The sequence below is a fragment of the Coprinopsis cinerea genome (assembly GCF_000182895.1).
Source record: "Coprinopsis cinerea okayama7#130 chromosome 8 map unlocalized cont3.8, whole genome shotgun sequence".
NCBI classification, from domain to species: Eukaryota; Fungi; Basidiomycota; class Agaricomycetes; order Agaricales; family Psathyrellaceae; genus Coprinopsis; species Coprinopsis cinerea.
Genome location: NW_003307537.1, coordinates 469020 through 481861, shown reverse-complemented (window position 1 = coordinate 481861; position 12842 = coordinate 469020). Strand labels below are relative to the sequence as shown.

The 12842-nt window shown below is 50.0% G+C and overlaps 6 protein-coding genes across 6 annotated transcripts; 2 read left to right on the top strand and 4 right to left on the bottom strand.

Annotated features, from left to right (window-relative positions):
* Window positions 1-56: 56 nt before the first annotated feature.
* On the top strand, window positions 57-2174 carry CC1G_08037 (hypothetical protein; the record flags this gene model as incomplete). The annotated part of the gene is made up of 8 exons (XM_001835476.2): window positions 57-181; window positions 250-353; window positions 418-1464; window positions 1516-1651; window positions 1704-1743; window positions 1795-1963; window positions 2018-2082; window positions 2139-2174. 8 exons carry the CDS (start codon window positions 57-59, stop codon window positions 2172-2174), a joined length of 1722 nt encoding a protein of 573 aa, XP_001835528.2.
* A 274-nt stretch (window positions 2175-2448) lies between these two features.
* On the bottom strand, window positions 2449-5159 carry CC1G_08036 (FAD binding domain-containing protein; the record flags this gene model as incomplete). Its single annotated transcript, XM_001835475.2, has 14 exons — window positions 2449-2515; window positions 2568-2619; window positions 2673-2706; window positions 2765-3088; window positions 3149-3519; window positions 3587-3674; window positions 3725-3778; window positions 3833-3873; window positions 3929-3992; window positions 4239-4286; window positions 4342-4428; window positions 4476-4630; window positions 4695-5015; window positions 5153-5159. The coding sequence occupies 14 exons, from the start codon at window positions 5157-5159 to the stop codon at window positions 2449-2451; spliced, it is 1713 nt and encodes a 570-aa protein (XP_001835527.2).
* Window positions 5160-5600: 441 nt separating this feature from the next.
* On the bottom strand, window positions 5601-5876 carry CC1G_14958 (hypothetical protein; the record flags this gene model as incomplete). Its single annotated transcript, XM_002910581.1, has 1 exon — window positions 5601-5876. One exon carries the CDS (start codon window positions 5874-5876, stop codon window positions 5601-5603), a length of 276 nt encoding a protein of 91 aa, XP_002910627.1.
* Window positions 5877-7402: 1526 nt separating this feature from the next.
* On the bottom strand, window positions 7403-9313 carry CC1G_08035 (hypothetical protein; the record flags this gene model as incomplete). The annotated part of the gene is made up of 16 exons (XM_001835474.2): window positions 9074-9313; window positions 8996-9009; window positions 8822-8936; window positions 8751-8768; window positions 8666-8691; window positions 8589-8614; window positions 8479-8538; window positions 8413-8424; window positions 8298-8353; window positions 8148-8248; window positions 8032-8091; window positions 7949-7976; window positions 7838-7898; window positions 7777-7789; window positions 7498-7707; window positions 7403-7442 (listed from the first exon to the last, which is right to left on the bottom strand). Exons 1-16 carry the CDS (start codon window positions 9230-9232, stop codon window positions 7403-7405), a joined length of 999 nt encoding a protein of 332 aa, XP_001835526.2. The 5' UTR covers window positions 9233-9313.
* A 109-nt stretch (window positions 9314-9422) lies between these two features.
* CC1G_14957 (hypothetical protein) lies at window positions 9423-9724 on the top strand (the record flags this gene model as incomplete). Its single annotated transcript, XM_002910580.1, has 2 exons — window positions 9423-9461; window positions 9491-9724. 2 exons carry the CDS (start codon window positions 9423-9425, stop codon window positions 9722-9724), a joined length of 273 nt encoding a protein of 90 aa, XP_002910626.1.
* An 824-nt stretch (window positions 9725-10548) lies between these two features.
* On the bottom strand, window positions 10549-12524 carry CC1G_08034 (hypothetical protein; the record flags this gene model as incomplete). Its single annotated transcript, XM_001835473.1, has 17 exons — window positions 10549-10629; window positions 10695-10891; window positions 10943-11000; window positions 11054-11141; window positions 11202-11302; window positions 11355-11394; window positions 11443-11458; window positions 11516-11527; window positions 11581-11605; window positions 11663-11697; window positions 11759-11784; window positions 11842-11867; window positions 11925-11942; window positions 12004-12013; window positions 12070-12114; window positions 12172-12299; window positions 12375-12524. 17 exons carry the CDS (start codon window positions 12522-12524, stop codon window positions 10549-10551), a joined length of 1056 nt encoding a protein of 351 aa, XP_001835525.1.
* Between the last annotated feature and the right edge of the window lie 318 nt (window positions 12525-12842).

Genomic DNA, 12842 nt, shown 5'->3' with positions numbered 1-12842 from the left:
ATCTTCTGCAGTCTCTCTTTCTCGCTCTATGTGAATGAGTGGAGTCGACTACTTTCATGTCGTCTAGTCGCCGTTCGCGCGCGCTTCCTACCGCACCAGGCGCCGGTCCTCCGCAAAAACGCTCATTGCCAACGACTCCGTCTCCATTTAAGCCTGAGCCTTTTACTTTGAATGAAAACCAGTGCGTACCGTGCTTTTACGCGTCGGGTAGTACCTACGATGCTAACCGTAACTTTGCATACTTCACAGCGCGGAACAAACAGTTTTTTCTCGGGCCTCAAATTTTGCGATACATGGCGGTGACTTTAGCGCGATCCGGGGAAGTAGATATGGAAGGGTACAAATCGTGATCAGTGAGACGGTTTCTTTGCGACCAGCGCTGGACTATGGCCGACTGACCAACGACGATTCCTTCAGACCAAGGAGGTCCACGGAGACCTAGGTCCTCTCAACCCCCTCGCCCAGTTTCAACGACACCACCCCTTGAGTCGTCTTCTTCTGATACAGAGTTCGACTGGACGCCTATTCAAAGGGCCGATGCATTCACGCTTCAGGAGAGCGCTCCTCCAATTTTCCTTCCACGGGTTGGCCAAGGTCCAGAACGAGCTCTCCATCGCGACAGGACTGGGCACACCTACAATGACTCTGGTGCCAGTAGTGAAGAATTAGATCAGGTTGACGAGTTGGCTGAAGAGATAGCGCTTTGGCGGTCCAAGCGACAAGAACTCAAAGCCCGGGAGGCAGAGATTGAGCGTCGAGAACAGGAACTCGATGCAAGGGCGGAAAGACTTGACCAGGTCGAGCACCAGCTGTCGTTCCAGCGTGCTGACCTTCTGGCCCAGGAACGCCATCTGAAGGATGCCATCCGCGATCTTCAACGAAGGGAGCGGGAGTATGAAGTGTCAAGGCTAGGACCACAACCTGTTGACCAGCCGGATGGATGCAGTCGTCCATCGCATACTCGTCAGGAATGCCCAAGACGGTCGCTACGCCCGTTGCCGCTCCCTCAAGTGAATTCAAACCCACGTTCAGCCGAGCAACTCAATTACGAGAGGAGCGAACACGAGCTACGGTTCAATATTCCCCAGTGGGGAGAGAAGCCGTCAGAAGACATTTTCCCCGCCGACTCGTCCGTTTCCTCAACCAAAGCCGGTATAGAATCTAAACTGCACAGGGAAGAAGACGGGGAATTTGTCGACGAGTACCTCCCGCGGTACTCTTTCCCAAAATTCTCTCCGAACTCCTCAAGTACCAGCATTCCTTCCTATCACACGCGCCTGGATCCTTTCCCCGTTGGACGTCTTCATCATTGGCAAGACAACGAGCAGGGATATGATGCTGGATCTGGTGTCTACCGCCTTTCCAGTGTTGTGGACTCGATGTCAACCTTGGAGGTTGACGAAAGGAACTTGTCGCAGAATGTTTACAATTCAGGAGCAAAAAATGACTTCGAACGGGTTACAGGTAAAGCTTTCTCTCCTCACAGTGGAGTCTATCTTACTACTAGCTTCCTAGCGCTATCATGGCTGATCAAAACCTTGGTCGAAAATGAGTTGGCAGATAAGGATCTGCTTCGCATTCTCTGTACACAGGCCTCAAAGGACGGACAGTCAGCTCGGGACGCAGCACAGCAGCTTAAGCAACACTTGGAGTGAGTCCGCATGGGACTAGCTTGCAACGGCCGCTGACAACGTTTTCGTTAGGAAGCCAGTCCTCATGACGCACCAACTTTATGCGATACAGGTGAGACACCCATCTCTTTCGAGGAATCGCTTGTTGAAACCGTTGCAACAGCTGTTGGCAATTCTATTGGAACAGAGTTCGGCCTCCTTCAGGGAGGAATGCTGTGCCTTCGAGTTCAACATGACACTCGAGCGCTTGATTATATCTCGTGAAACAAATCCCGTCGTTCAAGAGCGGCTCTTAGATGTTGTTGGGGCCGCTGTGCATTCAGGAAACTCCAGTACGCATTTCTCAATGTCGCTAAAGCGCTGGCCCAACTGACCTTTTGTTACAGAGAATTTATTTGACTCTTTCCATGTACTCTGGAGAAGGGTTAGGCCGTCGAATCGATCGATCCACGTACGTCTATCACTCTGTCTGTCACCCGACGTCGATTCAATTCTGCTTCTCAATAGGGCGCACCCCTCGACCCAGATTATCTGCAGTTATGAGCGAACGCGCCCCAAACTCATACAAGAATGGGCATGCATGATATCAATGGCGACACGAGAGAGATCAAGCCTTCAAATGGATTCATGCGAAAGTAATGAAAAGTTAATTTCTACTAGGACAATATCCGCGGCGCAATCATTATTGGATCAAGAGGTCTTTGGAGGGATCAATACACGTATCGGGTTCACAGTTTCACTGCGGAGGAGGGAGGTAGCACCGGAAGCGCTCCCGAGATTCTTTCCATCCAACTGCATATGGTTGATGAGAATGGCACTAATATGAATACACGAACGATGATTGCTTACCACAGTGCCAGCAGTCAAGCAGGAACCCTGGGTCGCTGTATTGCCCGTCAGCTACGTGACTCCCCTATAGACAGTTTTTCGACTTACTACTTCTTCTTAACTGCCAGTAATCTATCATAGTGGGTGCCCCAGAACGATTCTATCCAAATGGTTAGAATTGCAGAATCTCGACACGGGCGAAATGAAATTTACCTTCAAAGTTTGGCTCATAGATGTCCGCCTCGTTCTGGAGGCGCGTAAGATCTTTGTCCAATGGCAGAGGCAAGAATGGAAAGACAGCTCACGATATAAGCAGCGTCTGGCGTGATCCTTCGGATGTGCCCAATCGAGCGCCTAGCCGTCTCGTAATGGGCGCTTATTTCTTCTTTGGTTGAATTCCAATTCCAAGACGAATCAACAACGACCAGGTACAGGCTGTCTCGCCATGCGTCGTTGAAACTTGTTTTTCCATCGGAAGGAACGGAGGCCGGAGTGGCAATAATTATACTGACGGGTGTTTCCTCATCAGTTGCCAGAAGTGCCGATACCAATTCCTGTCTGGCTTCGGGAGACCTGAAATTGGCCTTGTTGACAAGCCGAGAAGCCATAGCCAGACTTCGACTACCGGGCTGCGTAAGAAAGTAATCAGCATCGGTTTCACAAGGACTTGATTCGGGGCATGAACATACAGCACCGCCCGATGTTTGTGCTGAGAACTCAGCGTAGAAAGAACCAAATGTCGGGTATTCCTTGGTTAACAGAGTTGCGGATCCGGTTCCCTCCCGCATAATCCTCTCGCCGAACTCTATGAGGGGCGCTAAAGACGACGCGGCCTCTTCTGCATCCAGCTTGGGATTGACTAGGTAGATAGTGCCTGCGAAAGAATATCCACCCCATCCGTCATCTGCCCATTTAAGCCCGTTCTCGGCGAGAATAGACCAGGCTTCGGAGGTCCTGGTGATGTTTGGAGTCTCGAAGTGTAAGGCGAGCGATTGAATCGTCGTGGGTGGTGAAGCCAAGATCGTCGCTTCCATAACGACTCCGAAGGTGCCTGCCCCACCTGTTTGACAGTGTACTCGAGTATTAGGAAATAAAGGAGATCGGGTACTGATTCAGAAGTGACGTACCACCTCGAAGGGCGAAGAAAAGATCTTCGTTCTGACAATGATTTGCGGTTCGAACTTGCCCATCCGGAGTGACAACTTTGAATTGAAGCTGTATGAATCTTAGTACAGTTGCCGACAAAGAAGAAAAGCGAAACCTACGACTCTGTCAGCCCCAAGCCCCATTGTGTTGGCCAAAGGACCGTGGCCGCCTCCCTGGAAGAACTAGTAAGCACAACGTCTACCTGTGATTAGGTCCGAGCCCGGTACCTGGAGCCATCCTCCCACAACGCTCACTCCGGCAAATCCAGCTGTGAAGAGCGTATAGGTCAGTACATCGACAGTTACGAGTACCGATCGACCAACCCCCCGCTAGAGTGATGTTATTGGCTTCCGCGAAAGAGTACGCTTCAAACCATTGTACTCCTGCCTGTCGCAGCAGCTGTCAGAGAGGTAAATGTGACATGCACCCGAGTCGAATTACCCCAACTGTAACTCCCTGAACTGTACCATTGCAACCCTGAGGAACAAATGCGGGTTCGTATTTGATCTACGTAGAATCCGCAAAGGTCGGTGCCCATCCAGCAACTTCGGCAACGGTGACTTACCCTTTTAAGATTGTGCATCTGTAGTGGTAAAGTTAGAAACTTGACGAAGCAAGAGTAGGTAGGCTTACCCAAAGTCCAAGAGAAGATGGTCCACTGCTCCTCCCAATGTAGTCATGCTACGCTCCACTCATCAGGTCCGAAGAAACTTGGACGTCGGTGGACATGACTTACACCAGTGTTCCGAACCGCAAGTGGGATGCCAGTTCTTCTGGCAAACTCGAACGCTACTTGAACATCCTTTTCACTTTCAACATCAATCTAATAGAACGTCAGCATTCGGTCTGTGATGTAGGCTTCGAGCGTACAAAGTATTGCGGAACGCTTCCTTGAGAACACTGCCGTTCCAGAGTGGGAGTAATGTTATCAGGATCTTCAGAGTCGAGAAGACACTGCTCTTCAGTGCTTTGGCATGTTTCCCATTGCGTCTGTATGTACGCGTTGGGGGTGTGAGTTCGGTATGCTGAGAACAGGATAACAGTCGCCGGTTAACAGAACTCCTGGGCGAGAATGAGCAGCTGACGTACTTTGATTGCGGTAGTTGCTTCGGACTTCTCGGCATTCCGTCGAGTGAAAGTCTACGAAACATGATGCGGCGAATGGAGCGACTTTCTGGAGGCGTCCACCAAGGCTGACGCTCAGCTGTCCCCAATCGTCTGGACCCGGAAGGCAGAGAGAAAGGGAGGCGTAAAAGGCCAGCAGGATAAAGAACATCTTCGGAATTCCTGTCATTCTCGGACGGATGAAGTGAGGGTATGGGCTGAAGTCTTTCTTAATATACCCCTGCAGCAGGCTCATCTCAGAGGAGTAAGGATTGTTATCTCTGCGTGTTAGCAAATGAACGATCGCTGTCACTCTCCACAGTCAGCTGTATAACGTGGTGAACAACAAAATCTTCAATGTTCTTGTTGTACTCCATCGTCCTGAGTGTAGATAATATAAGCCTCACTACCTGTAAGCTGCCCCGGTCTGACGAGATCCATACCTCTCATGTTATCAGCCACCCAAGACAAGCATCTTTGACGGGGAAATCGGAACAGGTGTGCTTAATACTAGGGGCGTGCCATCAATGTCAGAGCTAATCGTCTCTCTCGACTGAACCTCCAGGTTACCTGCCAGAATCCAGTTCCAACGTTGCAAACCTACAAGTACTGGCACTCTAGCTACAGAGGTAGGGCGAGTAGAAGCCTCTTTGGAGACGCGTGTATACTCTCACCTTTTCAACATAGAGAAGCAGCAGAACGGCTAATGCTCATAACGCCGGAAACTAGCCAGTCCGTATTTACCAGGGCTCCCTCCTGCTCCCTCTGATACCTGGCCTCCATTTACCCCTGCCCAGGACTTCTGTGACTTTCTAAACGACGGTGTGGAGCTTAAAATCGGCGTATAATCTACTGGTTTACACCGGCACTCACGGCATAAGTGAATCGCGATCAGCTTGGAGCATGTGGTCTGCGCTTCGCTGTGGCCATTAGGAACTCATTGGCGCTCCCGAGAGCCCGCGATGATCTCCCAACATAGTCGACCTCGCCCTGACCATCTGGACTGGCCATCTGGCTTCGACCGGTATCTCCTTGAAGCTGTCTTTCACGGTTGCGGTCCAACTGGGATTGGTGCGCCCTGAAAATATCCTCGGGCTGGCTGTATCGTGTCGCTTCCAACCTCAAGTCGCACCATTGGTCCTCAGCCCATTCGTCGCTTCTCATCATGGCTCAGCTCTCCACGTCCGAGGGTGTCTCTGAGTCTTGACCTTGAGTGCATGTCAATCACACGCAACCGTCGGCCGCGCTCGGTGACTCTCGAGCGCCCTTGGTCTCGCCGGCGTTGGACAATGTGGTAAATCCTCGCGAAGATGTCGGAGGACGACTCCTTCGTCACGGCCTCGTCAGGATTCAATAGTCCTTCCGCATAAGAAAGGTTTTTCTCTCCGAAATGACACAGCGCAGGTATAAGTATGCACCCTCAAATTTATTATACGCGATGGGGCAACTTACAGCCCACTTAAACGGTTCTTCTCAACCCATGCTACAAATCTTTTTCTGATCCAATGTTACAGCAGCAGTGGGTGTGAGAGCGCTGGATAGCCGTTGAAACTGTTCCGCTTGCCTAGTAATGGGGCCGATTCGAAGTCCTTCTCGTGCGGGCTCCCGGAAGGAGAAGGTCCCCCACATCCCCTGCAGCCTTCGACAAGTAGGGGACAGTTCGGCCGGGATCCTCAAGGCTTACCAACTTTCCTACCTGGAAGGTTGCGCTGAAATCCCTGCAGAATCCCGAGGTTTTGTTACTTGAATAAGAAACTTCAAAGGTTCCACAAGACCGAAGTTGTCAAGGACACGGGTGCAATGCAAAACAGAGCCTTTATACCCCGGCGAGAGCTGAATTGAATTGAATGGTGATTTGAACAGGTTCATTGTCGGATGACTCGAGGTCAGCCTCCTTGGCTTCCCCATGTCGTTAACGATGTCGACTCCGCTGTCGACGACAAGTCTATGACCCTCGTTGCTTTGTCGATGGTGGCGGATGCATCCATATGCTCGCTTTGCCAGGTCATCCATTTCCAGCGTCAAACGATGTGACCTTACTCTTATCTGGAATATGACAACCCATCTTGGCCCACTTTAGCCTGTTTAAGCTCCACAAACATTCAGCATCCATGTCATCGACATTGACATCTGGGACTGTCAGTATCGTTTTGAGGTATGCAGAAGAGTATAGGATTCATATGATTATGTTGACAATTCTTGGAAATGGACGTACCCTCAAGAGATAGGCCCGCCCGCGATGCAACTACGACAAGGCATCTGTTCAGAGTGATCAGTATTCAATCGACTAGTAACTGGACGTCCAGTTTCATACTTTATTATTATCAACAACAAGGAATGTTCCGCGCAACAGCGGGGGACTATCGGCACCGTACTCGGTGCACAGCGACTGATACGACTCGATTTGCCAGCCGCACAAGCTACCTCGCTCTGATTCAGGTTCCTAAGAAAAGGTGGTTCAAAACCACCCTGACCCACTTGATGATTGTGTCAGTGAAACGCGATAGAATACAAAGCAGATCCTGACGTCTGCCACCAGGAGAAATACTAATGATACAAGGGTAACCGAGCTCTACTGTCAATGATAGAACCCTTTTGAAATGTAGGTACAAAATGTTACAACAACAAATCCATCCACGGTAATAAAGATAATAATAATAAGCGGGTAGATAGAAAGCGAGAGGTAGGACCTGCTAAACGGCATAAGAATGGCCAGGTTCGAGGCGCGGTGGTCTGCGGGCAAGGTGAGCATAGCTCTGGGCAGCGAGGAAGCGCATTGTGGACGTACTTGGAATGTGACGAGTAGCCGTAATCCTCCTCATAGGAATCGTGCTTCCCAGAGTAAGCTTGCACAGGTGGATAAACGACGTCCCACCGCTCGAGATCTGTAGGCGCCATACTCGGCATGCGAGTACCGAGATGGAACATATTAGTGTTGTTGGTGGTTACATCCTGCTTCTCCGTCCCCCGGCCTCTGATCTGCCGTCTCGTATTGAGCCTACGGAGAAGTATTAGGTCGGCGATTATGAGGTTTCAGAAGGCGGACATGACTCACGTTGCCATGAACGAGATTGCGTAGACTACGGGATGGTGTCAGATGGATGGGGGAGAATAACTTCTGGACTCACGTTTACTGAGGATGAAATATGTTGCGACGAAATAAAGGTTATTTGTAGGCATGGCGTTGTACTAGGAATAGTTTTAGCGGACAAAAGAGCGACAGTGGCAATAAGGCGTACCAGAACCAGCGTCGCAACGCTCAGGGTACTGTAGCACAAACCAGTCAGTAAGAAATTGGAGATTGTGCAGGTAGGCGGCTCACCTAGTTAAAACACCGGTATTAATGGCATAGGAACAGAGCGCGTTCACCAAACTGTCCGATCTGTTCCCGGTCGTTAGTAAGAGTACAAGCGGTACAACAATGAGGCGAGCACATACGTCTTGAGCCCAGTTCTCAGTTTACTGAGGAAGTAGCACAGTGCTGTTGCTGTGACGATATCGGTCGCCACTCCCACTGCGAGGGAAGTCGTCCCCAGTGCCTGCATGCGATCAATACCGTTGACAGGTCCTGCCATGGCTGACACGTACTTGAAGATCATGCACCGCGAAGATATTGGGAAGTTTGAAAGCTTCAACAGTGAAAGCTTTTCGAGGGCGCAATCAGGATTCACGAAGGCGGGTAAAGGGATCTTCAAGCTCTTACCAAGGGCGAGACCTGTCGAGCACCTGTCAATCGCGGCTTCCGGGAGAAAGAATGATATGCTCTTACCCAGTTGAGCGAACGTGAGGAACATGACCAGGCCCGTGACGAAGATGTTGCGATTGCTGACTGGAGAGGGGGTGAGACTGACGTTTTCAAACATCGAGGGCTTTGCTCACATCGCCATACCCGAAGGCCGAAGTAACTGAAGAACAAGAATGAGCACAGTGGACGGATGAAGACGAAGACGACTCACAATTTAACAATGAATCCTACAATGGCCTAAAACCAACCAATTTCAGTTCTCCTAACGATGTTTTGAGTTAAGGTTGAGCACGAACCCCGGCCGTGAGTTGTAGCTGTGAGTCTTCTGTCAGGCGAAGTCAAATCCTCGACACGAACACAAACTCACAATCAATGACCATGTCGTTTCTGCTTGTAGCAACACTGATACTCGCGCAAAGTTGCTTACGCTGTAGTGATACACGATGTGGCCTATGAAAGCTTGATCGACGATCTCCAGGATGCTGGAAGTACCGCATTATCTTGAGAAAGATGCCGTTGGGTTGTGAAAGACGCGTCGTACCAGATGACAGCCACCTAGTCATCAGCACCGGAAAGATTAGATATCGCAGAACCAGCGAACGGCATCGATCAAACTCACCGTAGCCTTGAATGCAAACCTATCTCCAGGATAATTGCGAAAATATGAGAATATCTGAGTCAAGACTACCCCGAACACTACACAGGCGAAGGCGAAACCGATGAAGACAGCGCCGAGAGTGCTGTGTATCGAAATTGACGGATCCAGGGTTGTCGACATCGTCGAGAATAAACGAATGGACGGATGTTGTGTAAACCGGGGCCAGGCGAACGAAGGAAACGAATGGACAGAACGAAAGCTGGATAAAGGAGAGTGGGGAGCGCCGTCTGCAAGGGTTTCTCCGGCGTAACCTATAGATATAAGGAGAACCTACACTCCAAGGACTCGAACGGAAGCATTAAGATGAAAAATGAGGGGAAACAACTGGGAACTGTGCGACTTTAGCCAGGTGAGCACGCGGTTGAGATCATTTATCAGATCAGCGTTGGGAGCAACCAAACGGCCTCGGTGGGCGAGCTGGAATCAGCGGGAAGCATGGTTGAGCCTACCCATCACAAGACCAAGGTTGTCACTGTTGGCAACGGGCGCCCGCCTCCCCCTCACAAGAGTTTCGACCTCGACGACCGTAGCGACGACCTCGTCCGGTCTTCTAAGCTGCGATATCGAGCGTTCAGCCTGTCGAAAGAACAATGCCCGCTGAAACGAGCGTAAATAGTCGAAGTTACGTTGCGTTTAAATACTGTAAGTCTCAGAATTGTAACAATTTGTCACGTCACGCTAGCCAATGGTATGGTTAATTTTGCTGTTTGTCACGTCACGCTCGTTCAAAATGGTTATGAGGTTCCCGGTTGTGTCACACCATATATTTGACTTATAAGTACTTAAGTAATACAGTCTATCTACTAATCAAGTGGCTCAATTGAGATGATACCGACTGCTTTGAGGGCGCAGACACAGTCCCAAATCTCCTGTCGGGTGAATGCTGGATGAAGCTCATCGGACCCATCACCCAATGCTTCGTCCTCAATGGAAATTTCGTGACACAACAAAATGGTTACTGTCACGCTAACTTCGGGGCAAATGGTTGTGACAAAGACCTCATGGTAATGTCACACTCTGACCCCCGATGGTTACAATTATGAGACTTACAGTATAGCCAGAACCCTACCATGCGGACACGTCTCTTCCAAGGGAGTTCTTGGGAAACACGAGTTCCAACCGCCGACGGGCGCTGCCCGCCATGCCCAGCACAAACCCCGCAATAACTGCCCTGGGTGGATGTCCACGAATAGAAAGTAAATGCAATGGAGAATTGTGCAGTTGTGCAAATGGTCAAGTAAGTACACTGTGAAGAATGCGTCGCAGCGCATATATATAGCCATGGACTGATTTCGACAGGCCACTGGCATCTAAAGATACAAATAATGATAAAGGCTACAAATCCCCTCCAGTCTCCCTCTAAAGAAATACAACATCTGGAAGGAGGATTAGAGTGTAGCCGTGGACGAGGCAAGCAAGGAGCGTACAGAAACGAATTATCGCCTCAAACCATTCATGTTGCGTTCGATATCCATCATCGAGACAGACACCTCTTGGTGAACACCGATTTCCAAGCTCTGTGAAGGTGGGGTAGGTTAAACAGGATTCAAGAATGGAGCACCAAAAAGCGATCGGTACAGACCTTCATGTGATTGTTATGATTACTGCTGCTTGGGTAGTGGACAGGGGTTTTGTGTCGACTCGCCGTTGGGGAAACCAAGTAAACTCCGTTATGGCGATGACCGGACGTGTTCACAGTCGGTGGTTCAGCTTGGTCTGTTCCCTTGCCCCTAATTGAACGTCGAGTGTTCAAGGTGCAAAGAAGCGAGATTGCATAAACTGGGATGACGTGGGTTAGTCAGACGAAAAGATATGGGACGGTAGACTCACGTTTGCCGAGGAGGAAATAGAAGGTCATAAAGTAGAAGGAATTGGGGAAGACATTGTACTGGAATACACCTCAGTTTCGAAGATCATGATACGAATTGACTGAACACTCACCACGAGGAGAGTAACAAAACTGATGAAACCAGTCAAGGCTCCAGTATTAACCGCATAGACAATGAGTGTATTGATGAGTGAATCAGATCTAGGGGAACGGGTGATGAGATGACGAGCTTCAAATATACGAAATGTAGGAAAGGCTTACGAAGAAAAGCCGGTCCGTAGTCTGTGCAAGAGTAGGCAGAGGGCAACTGCGATGAAGGCATCTGTGGCCATTCCAGATCCCAAGGCGACGCTAGCAACCACCTAAAAAGTGCTGAGTCGGGGAAGGCGAAAGGTGACCATGGTTTGTACTCACCCGAAGCCGCGAAGCGAAGAGCAACTTGTTCAGTTGGAAACTAGACGAAGAGTCAGAAGGGCAAATGGAGCACGAGCGATAGGCTTACCTCCTAACGCAATAAGCTATCGAACGAATTGCCGGTGAGCGATCAAGTAGCTATGGCCGGGGAAATGGCATACCAATGGCGCATCCTAACAAAAGGTGTAAGTACGGGATAGAGGAAGACGCAAAGATTAGGGCTTACCTGCTTGGACGAGGATGAGAACGAACTGGAGCCAGAATCACGGTCAGAACTATCCCAGAGATCAAGATTTCGAAAGGCTTACGATAGGGCCTGTAATGAGCATGTTGCGATGGCTGACTGTGGGCGGTATCATCGGTTACGGCGAGATTCCGAATGAGGTGAGATGGGAGGGACATACAGCGCCATACCCGCAGGGCGAAGCAACTGTGGATGAATCTCAGTACGCGAAACTTTGCATTTCATATTGGATCTGCAACCCACCATTTGACCAGCGTTCCGACCAAGTTCTAAGATCATATGACATGAGAATTGAACCAACGAATGCTTCCCGAAGAGATACCCACCCCGACGATAACTTGAGCCTTGTGGAAGGGTACTATTCAGAGGACGGACTCGTAAGTCAGTGGAAACAGGGGAACGTACAATCAATGGCCTGTTCGCAAAGCAGGTCAGAACAGTTCGAGTTTGGAAAGGCGATACCAAACGCACCAAACGATGTCCTCCGTGAACAAGACCAAGACCTTGCCATAGTTTCTGCGAAAACCGACTTAATCCCCCGAAAATGTATATGAAAGTAGCGCCCCGACGCACGATATGCTGTAGTAATAAACCGCGTAGCCGATGAATATCTGGTCAATGAATTCCAGTATCCTGGCATTCTCCGTGAGCTTCTGAAGGTAGAGTAAGTTCGGGGATTTCCAAGCGGGCGTACCATAGCACTGCAACCTAACGGACGACGAAAGCCAAAACGAGGGTTAATTCCGGTCGATAGGTGGCATCCGAACACGACGTACCAGGATCTTGTAGGCCTTCTTGTCTTGGTAGAACTGCCGGTAGTAGATGAAGACCTGAGTGGTGAAAATGCCAAAGACCGCGCAGGCGAGACAGAACCCAATCAAGGCGGCACCCAGCGTCTCGTGAACGGAGGGGAAGGAGAGGGCCATGCTGCCGTCGGAGGGGAAAGGGTAGCACCAGGCTAGACGGCCGGTCTTTTCAAGAAGAAAACGAAACGAAAAGATGGCAAGAAGGACGGTATCTGTTGACCTGCCATATGATCAAGTTCCTCTCGCGCCCCCCAGGTTTGAATCCCACCGTATTATTTTCCCATCTCCGCTTTCCTGACGGAGACGCCACGAAAAGATAGGATACCAGATCGATCACCCTTGCCAAGTCGACAGATTCTGTAAAGGCTTCACGTGTGTTTGTTTTGTGTGCATACTACTTGGAACGCTTACTACCCCCGCTTTACAGTCGCGACTTAT